The 24,252-nt window shown below is 40.0% G+C and overlaps 1 protein-coding gene across 3 annotated transcripts in view; it reads right to left on the reverse strand.

The window, feature by feature from the left end:
- The window catches only part of jph1a (junctophilin 1a), a 114,713-nt gene that overhangs the window by 49,082 nt on the left and 41,379 nt on the right, over positions 1-24,252 (reverse strand). For all 3 annotated transcript variants that reach the window (XM_072913484.1, XM_061965630.2, XM_072913483.1), the window contains one exon: positions 2,214-2,332. In XM_072913484.1, coding sequence (XP_072769585.1) covers positions 2,214-2,332 — 119 coding nt within the window. The remainder of the gene's footprint in view (positions 1-2,213; positions 2,333-24,252) is intronic.

The raw sequence follows: 24,252 nt of genomic DNA on the forward strand, positions 1-24,252 counted from the left end.
GCAATAAGAAACATATGTTTAATGTACCGTCAGATTTTTTGTTGAAATAAAGCAAATAATGCAATTTTTGTGGTCCCCTTTATTTAAAATTATCGAAAAGTACCGAAAAGTATCAAAATAACTTTGGTACCGGTGGTATCGGGACAACACTAGTCCATACACATACAGTGGAACCTCCATCTACAAACCCCTTATTGTATTGTACCAGCATTGTCGACACTACCTCACCCGGTTCCCCCTCCATTCGGCTGACCGCAAAGAAGATTAAGAGACCTGGTTGTTAAAGTTAAATGGGAACTGCACTTTTTTTGGAATTTTGCCTATCGTTCACAATCATTATGAGAGACAGGACGACGGTTGTATTTTTTTTTAATGCATTCAAAATATTAAATAAACGTGAATAAAAGTCTGCTTACAGCGGAACCAAAAGGAGCTCCACTAAAATCCAATAAATAACCATTCAAAAAGCGCCAAGAATACTACATTTACATCTCGTGACTTGAATATTAACCAAGTATTAGTGATCTTGTTATTATAAGCGCTAACACAGACAAACTATTTATAGCGGCGCCGTGATCACAAGCTTGTGTGCTTGTGTTTACACGATAGAGTGTTGTGCTGCTTCCTCGCTTCCTTGCTCGATGTAAGTTTATTCTCGATCATAAATCATGCATCTCACTTGCACAGAATAAGTCTGAGTAGGTATTGCGACAAGTTGGTACACTCTGACAGTCATTTTGTACCCGAAACTGGCAAAGAAGACGATTGATCCTCCCGCCCCCTCACCCCTATTCTTTGTGAGGATTATGAATAATTCTTCACCTAAATGGGAATATATGAACATCCCAGCAGTCGGCATCCTAATGACATCAGACCTTGCACAGTAAGATATGTTTTATAATAATAAGAATAAAACATGAATAATAATAACATATATAATATATATTATATTATGCTCTCATAAAGTCTGCAGTGAGTAATAATCAGTAATGAAGAAAAAAAAGCAAATGCGTTTTTTAAATTAATGAGCCGTGTATGCTTAAAATGATCAAAATATGTAAATATTAAATATTATTATAAATGTACCCGTTACTCTATAACATATATACTTACATCTTTGGATGTTTTTTTAAAGGCTTTGTAGGCGGAATTCCGCAGCTACCATATGCGCCATTGTAAGCAGACTTTTGATCGCATTTATTTAATATTAAGAATGCAAAAAAATTAAAAATAACATCCGTCGTCATGTCTTTCATAATGATTGTGAACAATAGGTAAAATTCCACACGGCTAGTGACAGTGTGTGTGCATTTCGGCAGGGTAGCTACAAAAGACGACATTTTAGCTAGTTATTGTTGATCCATCACCCCCTTGTTATGTTTGTTATATAAAGAGTACTATATAGTGATTTAAATTGTGTTCAAAGTGTACAAACTTTTACTAAAATATTTTGTCCAAAATAATTTTGTCGAGGATGAAACACATTATTCATGTTTACATTGTATCATATTGAGAAATATGCTAAATATGATTTTTTTTTACGAACCCTGTTCACGAACAAAACGAGTTTGTAAATTGAGATTCCGCTGTATAATATATATGGTTGAATCAAGCAAGAGCTTTGAGACTAAAAAGATTAGCAAGTCCTTAACTATTTTTGTAACAGGCTTGCATTCATGAAAAGGAAGATCTTGGTGGAACAAGAACCACTGTGCGATGAAAGGAGTGCATTATTTCATAAGAAATTACACATATTTTTGGCAGGTTTTACAGCTCCAGATTTTAGCAGCTATTCCCCGAGCTGTTGAGAACAAGTCGTAGAACGCAGTGACAAGGCTTCCTTCCATGCAGCATACAGTACTTGTTGTCACAAACACAAGCCTCCATTGTGGCGTGTTTGAAACCCTTCTAATGCTTCTAGTCTGCCATTTCAGTGTCGCGACACAAAGGCTGACACCTTTGTGTAGCATGAACAACAAGCTCATTACAAAAAACACCTTTATTTCCACAAGGTAACCTAAAGAGACTCTTATTTGAGAATGTTGCTGCAAAAAAAAAGAACAGTGTGGGTGTACTATTTCTGCTTTTTCTTATATTACTGCCACATACAACTTTATATTGGGATTGAACACATTTTGACAGCTTGAATGTGTATTGTGGACTTGTAGCTGTGTGTCATCTACAGGGATGTGCAATGCATGAAACTAGCTTACCTGGCTGATAGAAGTTGGGCGCGAGCTCCCTTGCAACAGATCTGGCGATTTCGGAGTCATGCACGGCAGAGACGGCAGCCTGGTCTGCAGCCTCGCTTTTAGTCCTGGCATGGGCCGTCCTACAAGGAGACAATATTGTATTGTAATCAATTCATTCATGAACTGTGCAATTCACATATTTTTTGGGAAACTATAGCAAATTTCCCTGTTACTTGTTATATTAAAACCAGGGCTGTCAAAGTAACGCAAAAATTACACCGTTAACACATGAACTATAAGTTCCTTTAGGTTGTTTTAACGCGCGTGCATCCTGACTATTTTTTTTACCCTCACTCTATTCTGTAGTGTGGGAAAATCTAATACCTCTCAGTTACTTTTGAGCCACAAGCTCAAAAATAGCAAGGAGAAATGCAAAAAGAAAAAGGCACATTATGGAAATCTCAAATCCAAAGCTAAACAAGACAAGACTATTTTATCGTTGGAAAGCCTGATGGCGTGCTTTGCTGCTTGTAGAGAAGAGGAGCTTCACGTCTGTGTTTACATTACAGGTGAGTGCATTGATAACATACAATGTAGATTGTTTCTGGTTTAGTAAAATTATTAAAAAGTCAAATCAACTTTATTTTTTTCAAATCAACTTTATTTATAAAGCACATTTAAAATTTACCACAGGGGTAGCCAAAGTGCTGTACAATGAGCAGGTTAAAAGATAAAACGAGTACCGAGCAAACACAACACAACACAAACAGAACATGATAAAAAATAAATAATTAAAATAGAATTAATAAAAACATAAAAACATAAAAACAGGATCACAGCAGGTGTATTATGGGGCGCCAAAAGTAACTGTAGACTCCCTGTCTACCGTCTTTCTATCCTGTTGAGCTTTTATTCCATTTTTGGAAAAACTTTCGTCAAAATATGTCAAGACACCTCTTCTCATACCAATCACACAGTTACGGCTTCACAATAATAGGGCTACGCATTACATCCGGTCTTACTACCATAAAAAAATGAAAAATCGTCTTACATTATGATCATGTTTTGTGAAATATGTTTTGTAATGTAATCTGTGATTTTTCTACCTAAGTAATTGTTTTTGGCAGATTGAAATAAAGGGTACATTATGTTATAACTTGTTCTTATTAATAGTCCGCAATTACAGAATGTTTAATAGGATAAATATTAAATGTTATTAATAAATAGAGAAGGTTAAAACATGCAGAGGTATGAATACCATTAACTTGCACAACATGTAATGTACTGAATAGCAGAAGCATTTATTCAGGTAGAAATATCACAGATTACATTACCACACATTTTTGACAATCAAACTATGATCAAAACAATCCGCATTTTGTGTTAATAATGCGTGAAACGGGTATCTAAATACGGAAGTGTAGCTCCTCCTCTGAATGCAAGTGTTCCTACAGCAGGAGTACAAGATCTATATTCTTACAAAACGTAACCTATGGCAAGACATCAACGCACTGCAGGTATTTTTTTTATTCTATTCTTATTCTAATTTATTCTAAACATATTTATGTCCTTTTTGTGTTGAGCTGTTTAAACAACATTTCATTAAAGTAAACTAACTGTCCAGTCATGGTAATAAATACTTGAACATTACCTGTCTCGGGTGCACTTATTAATGACAACACATTATATTTATCTGAAATTAATCGAGATTCTTAACTATGAACAAACTGCGATTAATTACTATTCAATATTTTAATCGTTCAACAGCCATAACTAAAACCAAAGTCACAGCTAAATGGCATCCAACCAACCTTAATCCAGCATGAAACACTAGTACTGCACATGTAATACATTTCTAAATGTTCTCCAGTGGGCATTGACAGGAGTGAAAAACAAAATAGACATCCATCATGATGGCATCAGCACTGAGTGGTAGCAAATCCTCAGGCTAAAACCATCACATAAACCTGGCTTGTGTCCACAGCTACTCTATCATGGCCATGCTCAAAACGGCCAAAAGAGAGAAAAAATATTACGTTTTGGGATCAATGCAAGCTTAGTATTAGCAGTGAAAGGTATTATAGAAAATCAGAGGAGCTGAAATACTTAACAAAACTTCACCAGTGCCAATGCACAAAAACACATTACCTTTGTTGCCTGAATCCCTTTAAAATAAGATACTTGTGATTGAACCTTCAGCCTTAAATTCCCTCATCCATCTTACTGTCAGCATGTCTTAGTAAGGTCTTTACTTGCTTTTTAATATCACATATTCACAAATCAGGGCTAAAACACTTGACCATAAACACAATGTAGACGTTTACCACCTCAAAGCACCCCAATTCAAGACGTGCTACTTGTAAAAAAAAGTTTTTTTCATCAAATTATTTTCAAACTTCAGATCTGTAATCACTTTATGAATAAATCCGAGGGCGGACTGACATGTTTGTAGAATTGTTTTGTTTGCCAGTGCTGTCAAAGATTGGTCATAATTTAGGATTTTTTAAAGGACGATAATACAAACCCGTTTCCATATGAGTTGGGAAATTGTGTTAGATGTAAATATAAACGGAATACAATGATTTGCAAATCCTTTTCAACCCATATTCAATTGAATGCATTATTTTTTTTTTTGCAAACAATAATTAACTTAGAATTTCATGGCTGCAACACGTGCCAAAGTAGTTGGGAAAGGGCATGTTCACCACTTTGTTACATGGCCTTACCTTTTAACAACACTCAGTAAACGTTTGGGAACTGAGGAGACACATTTTTTAAGCTTCTCAGGTGGAATTCTTTCCCATTCTTGCTTGATGTACAGCTTAATTTGTTCAACAGTCCGGGTATCCGTTGTGGTATTTTAGGAATTCATAATGCGCCACACATTTTCAATGGGATACAGGTCTGGACTACAGGCAGGCCAGTCTAGTACCCGCACTCTTTTACTATGAAGCCACGTTGATGTAACACGTGGCTTGGCATTGTCTTGCTGAAATAAGCAGGGGCGTCCATGGTAACGTTGCTTGGATGGCAACATACGTTGCTCCAAAACCTGTATGTACCTTTCGGCATTAATGCCGCCTTCACAGATGTGTAAGTTACCCATGTCTTGGGCACTAATACACACCCATACCATCACAGATAATGGCTTTTCAACTTTGCGCCTATAACAATCCGGATGGTTCTTTTCCGCTTTGGTCCGGAGGACACAACGTCCACAATTTCCAAAAACAATTTGAAATGTGGACTCGTCAGACCACAGAACACTTTTCCACTTTGTATCAGTCCATCGTAGATGAGCTCAGGCCCAGCGAAGCTGACGGCGTTTCTGGGTGTTGTTGATAAACGGTTTTCGCCTTGCATAGGAGAGTTTTAACTTGCACTTACAGATGTAGCGACCAACTGTAGTTACTGACAGTGGGTTTCTGAAGTGTTCCTGAGCCCATGTGGTGATATCCTTTACACACTGATGTCGCTTGTTGATGCAGTACAGCCTGAGGGATCGAAGGTCACGGGCTTAGCTGCTTACGTGCAGTGATTTCTCCAGATTATCCGAACCCTTGATATTATGGACCGTAGATGGTGAAATCCCTAAATTCCTTGCAATAGCTGGTTGAGAAAGGTTTTTCTTAAACTGTTCAACAATTTTCTCACGCATTTGTGACCCTCGCCCCATCCTTGTTTGTGAATGACTGAGCATTTCATGGAATCTACTTTTATACCCAATCATGGCACCCACCTGTTCCAAATTTGCCTGTTCACCTGTGGGATGTTCCAAATAATTTAGTATAGTTTGATGAGCATTCCTCAACTTTATCAGTATTTATTGCCAACTTTCACAACTTCTTTGTCACGTGTTGCTGACATCAAATTCTAAAGTTAATGATTATTTGCAAAAAAAAAAAAGTTTATCAGTTTGAACATCAAATATGTTGTCTTTGTAGCATATTCAACTGAATATGGGTTGAAAATGATTTTTATAATAATACTACATTTTTCATAATTTAATATAAAATATAAAACGTTTATACATATCTTTTACAATTATTTTACGTGACTTGGCAACTATTGTAGTTGTACAATTATAAACAAAATTAACAATAATAAAAAATAATCAAAAAATATAATATACATATATTTATCATATTATTTTGATAGATATATATGTATATACAGTATATATATATATATATATATATATATATATATATATATATATATATATATATATATATATATATATCAATCACAATGCACAAATTATAATATTACATAAAATATTATACTATTACAATTTCTTATATCATGTTCACCATAACATCCATCCATCCATCCATTTTCTACCGCTTGTCTCTTTTGGGATCGCGGGGGATGCTGGAGCCTACATCAGCTGCATTCGGGTGGAAGGTGGTGTACACCCTGGACAAGTCGCCACCTCATTGTAGGGCCAACACAGACAGACAGACAACATTCACACTCACATTCACACACTAGGGCCAATTAGTGTTGCCAATCAACCTATCCCCAGGTGCATGTCTTTGGAGGTGGGAGGAAGCTGGAGTACCCGGAGGGAACCCACGCAGTCACGGGGAGAACATGCAAACTCCGCACAGAAAGACCCCGAGCCTGGTATTGAACTCAGGACCTTCGTATGTATTTAAAACGTATTTACTCGCTGTCATGTTTATGCTCCTCCATATCGAGAGGAGCCAGATGAGGTGGTTCGGGCATCTGGTCAGGATGCCACCCGAACGCCTCCCTCGGGAGGTGTTTCGGGCACGTCCGACCGGTAGGAGGCCACGGGGAAGACCCAGGACACGTTGGGAAGACTATGTCTCCCGGCTGGCCTGGGAACGCCTCGGGATCCACCGGGAGGAGCTGGACGAAGTGGCTGGGGAGAGGGAAGTCTGGGCTTCCCTGCTTAGGCTGCTGCCCCCGCGACCCGACCTCGGATAAGCGGAAGAAGATGGATGGATGGATGGATGGATACTCGCTGTCAACGAAACATTTTACGGCAATAAAAACATTAAAATTAATCTATGTTGATAAATAATGTAAATACTGGTGCAGTCAAATTATAGTTTTTACAAATCAGATTAATCACACTTTTGAATTTGGATTGGTCATGATTAATCAGTTTGTACATTATTTAAATTATCTTAAAAAAGACCCCAATTTTCCAATCAGAATCACATACAGCACTATTTTAAAAGAGTGTTACTTGAATGCACTACATGTATTTGCTCATAACTTAATAACAGTTTTTTCTCTTCCCTCATGTTTTGTACTGACGTATGCATTGACCTTATCACTGACCACATAACAACCAATGCCACCTTTCAGGTAACCATCCACGGTTAAGGTAAAGAAGCATCTGCGGTCGATTAATGATTATTGCAATCATTTTTTGTGATTGATCGCATGCGTTATTTTGTACAACCCTGATATCATCTTGATAACATGATTTGTCATCATCTAATTTCTAAACCATCTCCATTCCCTCCTTCTGTCAGTCTTTCTGTCAGACTGACCCTAACGACCGGACGACTCTATTTCAAGACTTGTTGGACTGAGGGATGTCCTGTGTGTGTGGGAGAAGCACTTTATTAAAATGCACGAAGAGGCATATGCTGGCGGCTCAGTTTCCTCCCCAGAAATAAGTCCCTGCATGACCCACAGACACAGGACAGACTGTGGGTTGTGTTTACATGGTCTCTCACCCTCCCTCTATCCCGCTCTGCAAGTTCACCACTGACCAGCTGCAGATGAAAATGTAAAAATAAAGTCAGCGAGTATTTGGCAGCGTCTGAGTGGCACACACTTTTAACACACAGTTCTTAATTTGTTGCTGTGAAACATGTTGTATAGGCTAAATGCTGGCTGGTGTTTTTATTGAAGAAAAATAAGGTAAGATAAGAACCAACTGCTAAGGTAGGCTACAAACCAGGACATCAGAGTGCAAGCATTTCTTTAGCCACTTGTTGCCAGGCAGATTTCAAAGGGCTTGAGCAAAAAATGGGCATACACACGGGGTAATGATGGCATTCCAGATATAGGTTTAATTTTCGGTGCTCTGTATTGAATATAAAAGAGTGCAATCAGGTGAAGTAGACATGTTACTACCCACAACAGATATGAAAGCATTACTGCACACATGCTACTATAAGGACATGATTGTGTCTATTTCTGAAATGTGTGAAATGTGCGGGCATTGATGTGTTGTGACTGTACAAAGCACCGCCATGACACATTGCTATAGGATCTTAACAGTTCCCTTTGGGTGCAGCACGCGGAGTCGCGCTCAGGAAGAGACGCCGACCGTTGCAAGACAGGATGTCTGCGTGTGGGGGGTGACAAGCAGAGAGGGATGGGAGTCGCGCCAGAGTCGGAAGGTGAAAAAACAGATGATGACTTTGGTACGTTGTATTACTGGCAATGGTCAGTATCGTACAGTATGTGAATGCATTACTTTTGTTTTTTAGCATTGTAACATTAGGAAAAAGGTGGGATGGATAGAGAGGTTGTTAGACCACGTTAGCTTTTCATTACAAAAAAGTTAGAGGTATTCGGCTTTCGGAGGACATTTCAGTATGGATGATACCTTTTACTGGTGAACTTAATATCACCTTGTCTAAGTTCAACTGTTCAATTTTTCAGTACTTTTTGCACAAATTGCTGTTCTCCAGGTGTCAAGGCAATTCAGTATGTGTCTTTATTCTTGCTTGAACAATACATAAGCCTTCAGCTAGGTGGCAGCACGGCTCAAACTAATCAAATGCTTGTTCAACCTAGTAGAAGAAGCACACAGGACCACGGGTGTAAAAAATGGAGGAGGCATCACAGGCAAGAACAAAAAAGTCACAGTAACCGGAATAAAAATATTTGGGAATAGGAACAAGCATACATAGCCCTTGGTTGAATATGGAAGGAAATGAGGAAAGACTAAGGATGGAAAAGTTTGTACAAAAAATCCGAACTGTTCAGTTGACCTGACAGTTCTGGACGCATTGTGCTACATAAGGCGAAGGAGAAACAGGATTTGTGGAGACATTTGTGTTGGAGATATGGCAAGCTCACTTTTTTTAAGAACAGTTAGCTGAAGGATAAGTTGATGGCATTGTTTATGTCTGTTGTATGGGAGCACTTTGGCAGACCCGGCAACTTTTCTGAATTCTCATTAAGAGTCTCATTAAGAGATGTTGGAATGGACAACGGACGGGTATTTTGAAAAGCATACATTTCCTCCTCAGTAGTGTTAAAAAAAAATTACCATATAAGTCTGTTCGCATAAAAACACATTCATCGGCTGTAATGCACTCTTTCTTCAGCCGTAAAAAACAACCACAGATGACTGATACGTAACACCGTTTATCAATATAGTGATATATTAGATGTGCATTATGGTACATGTACGTACAATATTCTAAAAAGTCGTCTCACAGATGAACACCTGCAGCAATCTATCCTGAGAGCACAGACCGTTAACCCGAACATTGAAATCATTGCCAAGTATGGAGCGTAGACAAAAGTGCTGGGAATAAGATCTACCGGATTGAAAACAGCAGAATTTGGCAGCTCTCTAACTGTACATGACATCATTAATAGCAATAGTAAATTGCGCATTATTTGGATATATGAAGCTGACAAGTAACTAATTATTACGCTTGGTTCGCATCTTTATGAGCTGGTCGTTTCCCCAAGATGCAGACGGGCCTCTGGAAGCAGTGTGAAGGTAAATTAGTCAGGCAGGAATACAAAACAGAACAAGCATGCCGCTGGCATTGGAAACTATGGTAAGCTAAAGGAAAAGCTTAGTATGGAACAAGGAAGCAATAATCACCAACATAACTTGTCGCATGAAGCAAATAAAACAGCCAGACCGAGTGTGGTGAAAGGCAAGAATAAATAGCTCTCTGATTATTGCCAAGGAGCAGGTGAGTGTCTCGAACACTAATCAAAGGCTGGTGAAAATAATCAGCACCCATGGCAACCAAGAAACACAAACCCAGGGGTGCTAAAACAGAACTAAGGGAGTCTTAAACTAAAACAAAACATGATCCGGGCAATGGATCATCACTAACCTTCAACTAATGTTGAAGGTTACTGCATTAACCTTATAAAAATGAACATTCATTTGTTATCAGTTATTAAACTTGACTTAGAAATTTGTTTAAGTCGTTGTAGATGTAGTCTGTTGCAGGTCTTTTATTTTATTGATCTATTTTGATGATCAGATGATTTTATACATGCAGAATGCTGGTACCAACAACTCATACTACATATAAATAAATAGTATCGTGTTCTTGGGTGGCCTTGGAAAACTGTCTGAAGAGGGGCATTAAAATATTTGGGGAAAAGGTTTCTTTTTCATTCATTTTGAAATTGATTCATTTGCTCTGTATTTAATATAAACAAGTTTAATGTGGTAGGGGTATATAGATCCATGTAATTACATTTAAAGAAGATCAAACTTTCCAAAAAATTTTTTTTAATAATATGTACTATTTACTAACAAACGGCAGAAAATGGATAGATGGATTTATGTCAGCTCATATTACATTTTGTTACCTTGGAGAGCCAGCGGACACACAATCGGTTGTAAACGCGAAGCAAAGATTCTTGACAACAAAAGGAACCCATACATTTTTTACACTTTAAATTCAGTAGCCAGTCTGCATCTGAATTCAAAGTAACACCTGTTTATGTCTCCTTTAGAACGCAGCAGGCAAAGCAGGTTCAAAGCAAATGAGGGTATAGTATTTTTGTTTAACATTGAACACAAGCTCACACGCCAGCATGCACATTCAGCATTTCCAAATTTACTCTATGCTTACATTTACATTCCTCCATACATATTTAAGTGGCCCCTATCAGCGTGAATGTGTTTTCAGGCCATCACTCACCAGCCAGGCTGTGGTCTAAGTGAAGATGCTCCCTTTCACACACATGCTGACACAGTAGTACCCGCCCCACCACCTTGCACCGTCTCATCTCTCCCTTCTGTGTCCAGGATGGTAAGTGGAATGCTGACTAGTCCTAATGTATAATAAGCCAGAAGATGAGTCTTGAGACCTTGACTGTGGTTAACATCAGAACTCAATAATATTTCATTAAGTTCCATCAATCTCTTTCATCGCTTAGACTGACTAAGGACAAAAGAATAGCAGATAATTAGGTCAGATTTCCGAGACTGACACCACTTCAGTAGTTCCAGTTTTGGGAAGAACCGTGAAATGATGCATAAACAACAACAATACTAACATACTGTACATAAAGTACAATCAAGCCTTAGGTCCAAATAAGAAGCACTGATACAAAAAAAACGACACAGATGGTCATTTAAGATTTTTACCTATCATTCCCAATCCTTTTGTAAGGCAAGAACATATGTTTTTCTTTTTTTATACATTTTAAATTGAAAATAAATGCTAGCAAAAGTCAGCTTACAATGGAGCCTATGGGAATTGCTCTATCAACCTATAAATCGCTTACGAAAAACATCCAAACACTTCCATCAAGGTTTTGTATACACATTGAAAGTATATATGTAATGTAGTAACAAGCACATTCATAACAATATGTAATATTTAAAAATGTTGGTAATTTTAAGCATACAACGGCACATTAATAACAAATGCATCACAACTGTCGCTTTTTCATTCTAACTACATCCCTGATTACTACTCACTGCAGACATTTTGAGAGCCTACAAACATAACAAAATATCACTTACTGTACAATGTCTGCTCTCACTGGGATGCCGACTGTTAGGATGTTGATATATTCCCCTTTAGATGAGGAATTAATCATTATCCTCGCAAAGAAAAAAGGGGGTGGAACAAAGCGTCTTTTTTCGCCATTTCTGGGTCTAACTTGGCTGTCAAAGTGTACCAACTTCTCAGTTTATGTCCACATCATTTTACTATTAAGGTGAGAGGCATGGTTTATAATCTAGAGTAAACTTTCACGAGATCCGAGCCAAGAAAGCATCTCACCAGCACATGGTGTCAATACTGCACTGGCTTCCTGTGCACTTAAGATGTGACTTTAAGGTTTTATTATTACGTATAAAATAGTAAAGGGTCTAGCTCCATCGTATCTTGCTGATTGTATTGAACCATATGTCCCGGCCAGAAATATGCGTTCAAAGAACTCTGGCTTATTAGAGATTCCCAGAGCCCCAAAAAAGTTTGCGGCTTTAGAGCGTTTGCTATTCGGGCTCCAGTACTCTGGAATGCCCTACCGGTAAAAGTTGATGCTACCTCAGTAGAAGCGTTCAGTCTTAAAACTAATTTGTATACTCTAGCCTTTAAATAGACCCCTTTTTAGACCAGTTGATCTGCTGTCTCTCTTTTCTGCTCTGCCACCCTCTCCTGCGTGGAGAGGTTATTAGGTGACCACGGATCAACAGATGGAGCGCTAGCTGTTCAAAGTCGGGATCCAGGATGGACCACTCCTCTTTGCATCAGTTGGTGACGTCTCTACGCCCCGACGTGTCTACATGCAAGAGAATCCCCTGCTGGCCCCACTATAGACTGGGCTCTCACATTATTAACTGTATCCACTCGGCATTCATTGCACCGGTCACCCAGATGGGATCCCCACATCTGCGGTCCCTTCCAAGGTTTCTCAATGTTCCCATTGGGTTGAGTTTTTTTACTTGCCCTGATTTGGGAGTTGAGCCGAGGATGTCGTTGTGGCTTGTGCAGCCCTTTGAGACATTTGTGTATAAGAGCTATATATGTAAACTTTGATTGACTTTGAACAAACATGGCTGTCGACGCGAAGTAAATCATAAAATGCACCCTTGCCCGAGCAAAAACGATGCATGATTTATCCGGGACTGTCTCGATACCAATTTCCTTGACCAAGCAACACACAAAGACGTTGTAGACCTCCATGCTTTTCCAAGTTTTCATCTGTTTTGTCATGTAGTTTGATATGTCTGGGAACGCCACTGGCGGATAATCCTTGATATCACTCAACAAATCTTTTTTTGACAAAGTATAGGGATCAATTTCATTGCAGGATCTATTCTATTGCATAGTTAGATTTTTTTGCTCGTATCTGCTTTTTGAAGGAAGATCTGGGTCCTCTGTGTACTCAGAGAGTTTGCGCGTTGACTTGACTTGGTTGACCACCAGTTTTTCACTTCCTGTAAGAAGTCACATGATGGAATACAATCAATATTTATGGTATAGTATAGTATCTAATAACTTATGTATAATATGTATTACTAAAGAAATACATTTCAATGCACATGCAATCTGAGTGCAATCAGCCTAACTGTTGCACTGTTATATAATCTTACTTATAGCATTTCTAGCTTTTTAAGGAATGTTTAAGCTAAATTATAAAAGTTTTATTTTTATTTTCTTTATGGTGATTTATATATATATATATATATATATATTCTTTTTTCTTCTAAATATGAAAAATGCTTCGGTTTTGGTACGATTGAGTTTTCAATCAATCAAGTGTTGACTATACAAAAAACAATGGAAAGTCTCCTGTATGGTAGATCCATCACAGATTTGTCATACAGTAGGAAGGAGATTCATATAGTGCCATTCGCCGCTGTATAAAATGTGACAAACTGGGGAGATGCACTATCCACTATCCCTATCTGCGCCTGAAAAAGTGGCAGCAGATCATAGTAGTTCTTGAGACTTCCTTAATTTTTTATTTTATTCTTGGTGTTCTTCTCAACTTTTTCTTGTTTTTTTATCACTTATCTGTTTCCATCAACTACTGATAATGGTTTTTGGGCGTTTTTATGTGTTTACCGGTACGTTACTTTTATTTTTCTTTTCGGGCCGTTTTGTGTTTGGCTGCGCTCAGTTGAGCAGCCTGCCCTTTGTTTACACAGGCAATGCACCCAGCACTGCGGGGACGGCGGCCGGACATTCCCGTGGAAATATGGAAAAAGAGATGAAGGAGCAGAGAAGGAACTTTAAGCCTGCATTTCCTTCTGTCATCATGGGTAACGTGCGGTCTTTGGCGAATAAAATGGACGAATTGTTATGGCTTGTTCGAATTAAAAAAGAGTAAGCTGTGAGCGGTATCATATGCTTCACGGAGACGTGGCTACACACGGACTTCCCGGACCACAGCGCGTCTCTACCCGCAGACGGATAGAGACACACTCCTGAGCGGTAAGAAGAAAGGTGGTGGGATTGCCATCTTGGTGAACAAGAGGTGGTGTAATCCTGGACATATTGCAGTAAAGGAGTGTTTGGTCAACCCAGCCAAGTCAGCAGGCCCTGACCGTTTCAACCCGTTGAGCTGCTCATCTGAATGGGATCCTGCACTTTATCTTCAACCTGAGTCTAAAGTTAGAAAGGATATGTGGAGAGGCGGGGCCGGCGGTCCGACACCGGGGCCCGCTCCAAGATGGCGGCGAGGAGGCGTGGCCAAATGGACTACAGGTGCGTGGGTCGGGCAGCTGGGCACAATCAGATAATCTCCTGTCTGTGTATAAATGTGTGACAGCCGAGAGAGACGCAGAAGGAGGTGGAGAGCCAGAGGCAAGACGCGGAGCAACTAATGCAGCGAGAGCAAGACGCCGACAACGAAGACGCGGCCGGCTGAAAAGCGGGAGGCGGATCGAGCAGCAGGGGGAGCCGGAGCTGAAAAGCGGCCAGCAAAAGACTTTCTGATATTGCCTACTCACGACAATGTCGTCCTTGGATGGTCCTGAGAACCCACCCGGAAGCAAAGGTCTGTCACAGGATACTAGCGCTATGGAAGAAATCCTACATAGTGCTGGTGCCCAAGAAGCCCATCCCATCTGGCTTGAATGACTTCTCATGTCATGAAGAGAGACTTGTGCTGGTTCAGTTGAGACTTCTGCTGGCTCCTTCCCTGGACCCTTTACAGTTTGCGTATCAGCCCCATGTTGGTGTGGATGATGCAGTTATCAACCTGCTGCATCGTGCTCACTCTCACCTGGATGGTGGGGGGGCACTGTGAGGATCATCTTTGATTTCTCCAGTGCCTTTAACACCATCCAACCAATTCTGATGAGTGACAAGTTGCTCGGTTGGGTGTCAGTTCATCCACTGCATCCTGGATCACTGATTGCTTGACTGACAGGTTCCAGTTTGTGCGACTGGGGAGCTCCCTGTCGGATACTGTGGTCAGTGGTGTAGGTGCTCCACAAGGGGACTGTCCTGTCTCCATTCCTGTTCACCCTGTACACCTCAGACTTCCAGTATAGCTCCAGGTCTTGCCACCTGCAGAAATACTGTGATTACTCAGCTGTTTTCGGGTGTATCGGGGAGGGACAGGAATTGGAGTACATGACACTGATCGCTGACTTTGTGGAGTGGTCTCAGGCTAACCATCTGCTCCTGAATGTGGACAAGACCAAAGAGCTGGTCATCCATTTCAAGAAGAAAAGGACCCCAGTGGAGCCCATCAACATCCAGGGCGGGAGGTGGTATTAGTGGAGCAGTATAAGTACCTGGGAGTCCACTTGAACAGCAGACTGGACTGGAAAGAAGAAGGGCATGAGCAGGCTCTTTTTCCTGACGAAGCTCAGGTCCTTTAATGTATGCAGCAAGCTGTTGGAGATAGTTTATCAGTCTGTTGTGGCTAGTGCCCTGTACTTTGCAGTAGTGTGCTAAGGGAGCAGCACCAGCAAAATGGACTTAAACCGGATAGACAAACGGATCCGAAAAGCCGGCCAAACTATTGGCACACAGTGAGGAACAGAAGGACACTGGACAAACTGCTCGCCATCATGGACAACCCTGGCCGCCCACTTCACCAGACAATTGAGGGACAACAGAGCTCATACTCCAACAGGCTCCTGCAACTTTGCTCCCATAGTATACGATTCAAGAATTCTTTCATTACGCACTCCATCCAGCTGTTTAATCATTCACCATACAGCAATATGTATATATTACATATATATCTTATTTTGTTATATATTATGGTACATTTTTGGTCTACTTTGTTTTCGCCCTCTTTTTGTGCCCTTATGCGCAATATCCTTTCCATCCTTTGTAATTGAGCTACTGTGTGGACCAATTTCCCTTTGTGGATCATTAAAGTTTATCTAAGTCTAACTCTATGTCCAAGTCTAGACGCAGGTAGAGTGATGGATATCTTAAAATGTGTTTTGTAGCAATTCCAACTTTGACCACAAAATCAGTTGCTATGTCGAGTGGTGCTTTCCATCGTTTTCAACAGACTACAAAATGATTCCTTTCACGCGATATTCATCCAGGAATGGGGCCATATGTTCCCTACTGTATCTTCTTTAACTTGTACATACTTTTTTTCATGGAAACTTAAATGAACTGTGATTTGATGGCGCAAGCTGCAGGAGAAAAAGAGTGCAGTAGCTATGAATCCAGTGGAGGGTGCGCTCTTGTTGCAAATTTTTAAGCTAGTAGATGCTTTGACAAGGCGTGATCATTATGTTGTGTTCAAGCACAGTTTGGAAGTGCAATATTGTATAGAGTATGCCTATACCAGACCTGGCCAACCCGCGGCTCGCGAGCCTCATGCGACTCTTTAGCTGGTTTCATGCGGCTCTTAACTCTGTTATGAGAGTAGCGTATGTGTGTGTGTGGCCCTTTAAGATATGACAGCATGTGAGGTGAGTGACGTCAGTGAGTGAGTGGGCGAGCGAGGTGAGGGAGCGGTAACAGTGAGTGCATGCAGGTGCTAGTAGCTTGGTGGATGGCTGCGTGCAAGACACCAATAAAGTCACAAAGTTGCAACAAACCGCCGGCCTCGTCATTCACCCTCGAGTCCGGAGCTGTAAAGACCCACTTCCGGGTAAAGTAAAGGGTGTTATCCCCGAAGTACATCGGCCCGGAAGAACGTCTCCCCTGCGCTCCTCGACAACAGTCTGGGAGCCGGAAGCAGGAAAGGTGTAACAACTCTTTTAGTGCCTTAGTGTTTACCATGAAGTCATTATTTTGACAGCCCCTCGCGGTAAACTTGTCTGAGTGCAAACTGAGGCAGTATTTGTCATTGATAAAACTTTCGGCGAAGCAAAATTTATGACCAATTAAAACGCAATAATCGGGGACGGAAATTTGACCCGGCAAATATAAACAAAAGAAAACACTGACGGAAAGCGATAATCGAGACAATAAAAAAACAAGCAAACCGGGCGGTAGGTAAAAAAAAAAAAAAATCTGCGTCCAGGTGACACGCGGGCTTCAGGAATTGCGCATCCTTTCTGATTTCAATGCGTAAAAAGACACACAAAGTGGGTTACGCCAACACTGCTTGACAGTATAACAAAATAAGTCACACTTATATTCTGTAACATTCACAGTTTTAGAAAAAGTGCAGAGGTAGAAATATTCCAAATAAACTCTTGTATACAATGTAAACATAAATAGTGAAGTGAAGTGAAGTGAATTACATTTATATAGCGCTTTTTCTCAAGTGACTCAAAGCGCTTTACATTGTGAAACCCTATATCTAAGTTACATTTAAACCAGAGTGGGTGGCACTGGGAGCAGGTGGGTAAAGTGTCTTGCCCAAGGACACAACGGCAGTGACTAGGATAGCGGAAGCGGGGATCCAACCTGCAACCCTCAAGTTGCTGGCACGGCCGCTCTACCAACCGAGCTATACCCCCCAAATAATGCCTCAAAACAAGTTAATTATATTTCAACAAAACACAGCAGACGAGCTCTTGCCCTGCACAGCTGTTTTGTGCTTTGTAGTGCTCTGTAGACTGTATTATGATGATAGCATATATGATAGTATATATCTGTATCATGAATCAATTTAAGTGGACCCGACTTAAACAAGTTGAAAAACTTATTCGGGTGTTACCATTTAGTGGTCAATTGTACGGAATATGTACTTCACTGTGCAACCTACTAATAAAAGTCTCAATCAATCAATCAATCAATCAATCAATCAATCAATCTGCCCCTCCCTCACGAATGCTGCTGCGTGCGCTCGCCTCCACAATTTGTTTTGTTTTTAACCCGTTCTTAATCCTGGACGTACATTGAAAATTCACGCAACCCTAACTCAAAATGCCGGACATTTGAGGCATTTAAGAAACCCCGCCCGGACAGCCCCGCAAAAAAGGACATGTCCAGGGAAAAGAGGACGTATGGTCAGTCTAACATAAGAAGAAGAAGCCGAAGCCGGTTTGAGTGATGTCAAACGTGCATGTGCCTGAGATCACAGTAGTAAAACATTTGTGACAAGTTCGCTCTCAAAATGGCAGGGAAACAAAGCACAGCAAAACGAAAAGATGAAGAAGAACACAGGACATTTTTAACTCTAGTGGGAGAGTTTATATTGTTTTGTTGAACATAATGGCGAGCCATTCTTTAGCGCATTTCAAAGCTTCAAATCTTCAGCGTCACAATGCCAGAAGTCCCACTAAGCAACATGCATAGTAACAGAAAAAAATATTATATTTTTGTTTGTGGACTTGGTTGAACTGAGAGTTTGTGTTTGTGAGACAGTGCACACAATGTTAATTGTTGAAAATAACTGGCCTGTGGTCTTAGTACTGTAGGGGTCATGTTGGTGTGTGACATTTACAATAAATCTGGCTGAGCAGAGGTCTGTGTGTGTGTGTGTGTGTGTGTGTGTGTGTGTGTGTGTGTGTGTGTGTGTGTGTGTGTGTGTGTGTGTGTGTGAGAGTGAGTGAGGAAGGGATGGGGTGATGTTCATGTGTGCCCATGTGTAGGATGTGGCTATTTGCAGTAATACAGTAAAAAAAAAAAGTGTCTCTTAGTCTCTGACTGGTTGGCCACCCCTGGCCTATACACAGTATAAAGTAACTTGGAGGATACATCTTATTCAAAAGGAGACTGAAGGCCGCTGCAGCAACGTGGAGATTGTGGCCTAAGCAAAGCTGACAGTTTGTTTGTTTTTATAGAACTTATGTACTGTTTTGCCTGCCTACTTTTGAGTGTCCTTTTGTGTTAATTCGGGATTACACTAACATTATTTACGCGGTTAGCTAAAAGCAATTGATGTGATTCAGTAGTTAATCCTGTGCCAAAGACTCCCAGGGGGTCGTGGGATGATTGGTGTAGTAATCGAGACAATTAAATGGGTGGACAGCTGTTATTAGCAGATAAGGCGGCACTGGTGCATAAAGACGGCAAAGATAATATTATGCATGTATTCTCTTGAAGTAAGAGTATTGTATGTCTCCGTTCTCGTCATTTTAAAGAATAAGAGACAGATTTGGGGAACTGTTGACTCAGCAAAGCTTTCTGCACGTGTGTGTCGTTCTCAAGTGAAGCGTGTTCTTCTGGTTTGTGCTGGAGGCTCACAAACGTGCACCTGATACGCTGCTGATGTAGAGCTTGGTTGGGTGTTGTTGAAAAGGCGACACCGAATCCCCCCCACCCCTTGACTGGGATGACACCACTGCTTTATGGGGAGGGAGGATGTTGGGCCGGGGGGTAGCGGCACAGATTCACATTGCTCTTTGTGTCAACACGGCTGGTGAAAAATGAGCACAGCTGATGCAGCTAAAGACACCAGAGAGGGAGGGGTAATGGTGGTATAAATAAATAAAAAACATATTTCATTCATTAGATTAATTAATTAAAAATAAATACATTTAACATAAACTATGTAAATAAATTGAATTAATTAATTAACGATTAGTAAAAAAAAAATAAAAAAAATAAAAGGCTCATATTAGAATAAATAAAAATATCAAATATATGATGATTTGCCCTGTGTTATTTTTTTACTTAAGGTGTCAAATCTGTCATTAAAGGGGAACTGCACTTTTTTGCACTTTTGCCCATTATTCACAATCCTTATGTAGAACACACATGTTGTTCTTTTTTTAATGCATTCTAAATAGTATATACATGCGATTAAATGTCAGCTTACAATATAGCCTATGAGAGCCGCTCTATACTGCCTATAAAGCCCTAAAAACATCCGAACACCTCCATTGAGGTTTTATGCTGTAAGTATTTATGCAATGTAGTAACAGACACATTAAAAAGAAAAAACATTTAATATTGATGTATTTTGCTCATTTTAAGCATACGCGGCGCATTAATTTGAAAAAGGCATCACAGCGTTGTTTTTCCCCCCAACAAAATCACTGATTATTATCTCAGGGCATTCAATCGAACAGTCCAGTTGCGATTGATTGAATGCCCTGAGATAACAAAGAGCTGGATGAATGAGAATATCAGTAGACACTGATTATTACTCACTGCAGACTTTATGAGCGCCAATAAACATAATAAAATATCGCTTACCGTACAATGTCTGCTGTCATTAGGATGCTATATACTGTATGTTATAGCCCCTTTAAAGACTCATAATCCTTATGAAGAAAATGGGGATAAAACCAAATGTCTTTTCGTGTCAATCTCGCCATTACCGGGTCTAAATTGGCTGTCAAAGTGTACCAACTGGTCGGACTACGTCCTCATCCTTCTACTAACCAGGTGAGAGGCATTATTTATGATCTACAATAAACTTTCACTACCAAGGAAGCCGCTTACCACCGATGATGTCAATAAACTGTAGGTACACAAGCTTGTGATCATGGTGCCGCTATAAATAGTTTGTCTGCGTTAGCGCTTATAATAACAATGTCTCTAATAGTTGGTTAACATTCAAGTCACAAAATGTAAATAGAGTGTAGTTGGCGCTTTTTGGATGGTTATTAATTGGGTTTTATAGGCGGAATAGAGGACCTCCCTTTGGCTCAGTTGTAAGAAGACTTTTAGCTACATTTATTTCCGATTTAAAATGCATATAAAGATACATCTGTCATCATGTCTCTCATAATGTTTGTGAACGATAGGCAAAATTCCCCTCAAAAAGTGCAGTTCCCCTTTAATAATATTATATGCTATATTAATTGTTTAATAATGAGAGGTTAAGCTGAAGTTTTGTGAAAAAAAAGAGGGCCTAATTTACTAAAGGTTTGCGTGTGCTAGAACAAGTGCAAACTTGATAGCACACGCAAAGCTGATCTACTAAGCGTGTACAAAGTGGATTGCGTCTGTTAAGTGAGGCGTGCCATGTATACGTTTGTATATGCTGATCATCAAAATGCCCACAATACTTGGAGAGAAAACTCAAATATATTACACAGCATTCGAAATGTGATTTATGAACACTCATCACCGTTTTGGAAGCTCTATTTTGTGTTTTATTTTGCGCTTTTAAAAAGAACACGCAAACTGACCCAGTTTCACACACGGCTGTGAGAGAGGAGAGCTCACGTTGCAAAGTCAAACAATGGAGAGAAAATCCTCTGTCCTACGTGTACATTTCAACATATTTGAATGATCAGAAATCAAAATATTCATATTCAGGAACATCATTTTATAATTTAATAGCTGCCACATTACATAGGCTGGTTAAAACATTCAATTGATGTGTTTTGGTGACATTTAAAATGTTTTAATGACATGTGTTTTTTCATAGAATATACATACCCCGTTTCCATATGAGTTGGGAACGTGTGTTATATGTAAATATAAACGGAATACAATATTTTGCAAATCCTTTTCAACCCATATTCTATTGAATGCACTACAAAGACAAGATATTTGATGTTCAAACTCATAAACCTTTTTTTTTTTTGCAAATAACAATTAACTTAGAATTTCATGGCTGCAACTCGTGCCAAAGTAGTTGGGAAAGGGCATGTTCACCACTGTGTTACATGGCCTTTACTTGTAACAACACTCAGTAAACGTTTGGGAACTGAGGAGACACATTTTTTTAGCTTCTCAAGTGGAATTCTTTCCCATTCTTGCTTGATGTACAGCTTAAGTTGTTCAACAGTCCGGGGGTCTCCGTTGTGGTATTTTAGGCTTCATAATGCGCCACACATTTTCAATGGGAGACAGGTCTGGACTACAGGCAGGCCAGTCTAGTACTCGCACTCTTTTACTATGAAGCCACGTTGATGTAACACGTGGCTTGGCATTGTCTTGCTGAAATAAGCAGGGGCGTCCATGGTAACGTTGCTTGGATGGCAACATATGTTGCTCCAAAACCTGCATGTACCTTTCAGCATTAATGGTGCCTTCACAGATGTGTAAATTACCCATGTCTTGGGCACTAATACACCCCCATACCATCACAGCTGGCTTTTAAACTTTGCGCCTATGACAATCCGGATGGTTCTTCTCCTCTTTGGTCCGGAGGACACGACGTCCACAGTTTCCAAAAACAATTTGAAATGTGGACTCGTCAGACCACAGAACACTTTTCCACTTTGTATCAGTCCATCTTAGATGAGCTCAGGCCCAGCGAAGCCGACGGCGTTTCTGGGTGTTGTTGATAAACGGTTTTCACCTTGCATAGGAGAGCTGTAACTTGCACTTACAGATTTAGCGACCAACTGTAGTTACTGACCGTGGGTTTCTGAAGTGTTCCTGAGCCCATGTGGTGATATCCTTTACACACTGATGTCACTTGTTGCTGCAGTACAGCCTGAGAGATCGAAGGTCACAGGCTTAGGTTACGTGCAGTGATTTCTCCAGATTCTCTGAACCTTTTGATGATATTATGGACCGTAGATGGTGAAATCCCTAAATTCCTTGCAATATCTGGTTGAGAAAGGTTTTTCTTAAACTGTTCAACAATTTGCTCACGCATTTGTTGACAAAGTGGTGACCCTCGCCCCATCCTTGTTTGTAAGTGACTGAGCATTTCATGGAATCTACATTTATACCCAATCATGGCACCCTCCTGTTCCCAATTTGTCTGTTCACCTGTGGGGTGTTCCAAATAAGTGTTTGATGAGCATTCCTCAACTTTATCAGTATTTATTGCCACCTTTTCCAACTTCTTTGTCACGTGTTGCTGGCATCAAATTCCAAAGTTAAATAATAAATGATAAATGGGTTATACTTGTATAGCGCTTTTCTACCTTCAAGGTACTCAAAGCGCTTTGACAGTATTTCCACATTCACCCATTCACACACACATGGCGGGAGCTGCCATGCAAGGCGCTAACCAGCAGCCATCAGGAGCAAGGGGTGAAGTGTCTTGCCCAAGGACACAACGGACGTGACTAGGAGGGTAGAAGGTGGGGATTGAACCCCAGTAACCAGCAACCCTCCGATTGCTGGCACGGCCACTCTTCCAATTTCGCCACGCTGTCCGTAACGATTATTTGCAAAAAAAAAAAAATGTTTATCAGTTTGAACATCAAATATGTTGTCTTTGTAGCATATTCAACTGAATATGGGTTGAAAATGATTTGCAAATCATTGTATTCCGTTTATATTTACATCTAACACAATTTCCCAACTCATATGGAAACGGGGTTTGTATATTACTAACACGTATCCTATATAAAAAAATTATCTTCTTTAGCACGAGAAGGTTCTCCCATCCCATGCACCTTCAGCATTAAAAAATCGACAGAAAGTGGTGTCAATGTAGATGCATTGCACTACTGCTTCTATAATGTCCATACAAATAATAAGGTGGTCTGCACCACTTTTCAATTGTACACGCAGTGTTAGTAGATGGCACAAAATATGCTCACTAATGGTACAAACACTTGTATTGTTTGCACACAATGTTTAGCGCGAGGTACTTAGATCTTAGTAAATCAGGTCCATAATGTTAACACATCCCAAAAATGTATTATGCTTATTTCTTTATATTTGTCAAAGTAAGAGTTGTTTTTTTTATTGCCGCCCCTCAGAGGACACAGATCCCTTCAAAAATGTTTTGCCCTAACTTAAACTTTTATCAAGTATTTCAAAAAAACATAAAGACACCTTGTGATGAATTTTGACCTTTCTGACTTAAATGTTGTCACAATGTTGGATACTCGTGTTAAACAATGTCAAACCATAGGGTTCATACATTTTGGCTTGAGCTGGTACACAGTTTTGGATGCCTCTTATTGCGAGGTTTTGCATTCTGTCTGCATCGTGACGCAACAGTGAGGTGGACATACTAATTTGGACATTAAGTAAAGCTATAAGCCAGAGGGAGAGGTGCTCTTCTAGAGACAGGGGGGAGGGAGCTCCAGGCTATAAAAAAAAACATAAAAAAAGTAGGATAAAGCATTATTTTTATGTAATAATAGCATGCGCAT

Source organism: Nerophis lumbriciformis, linkage group LG07 (genome assembly GCF_033978685.3).
Source record: "Nerophis lumbriciformis linkage group LG07, RoL_Nlum_v2.1, whole genome shotgun sequence".
In the NCBI taxonomy this organism is placed as follows: domain Eukaryota; kingdom Metazoa; phylum Chordata; class Actinopteri; order Syngnathiformes; family Syngnathidae; genus Nerophis; species Nerophis lumbriciformis.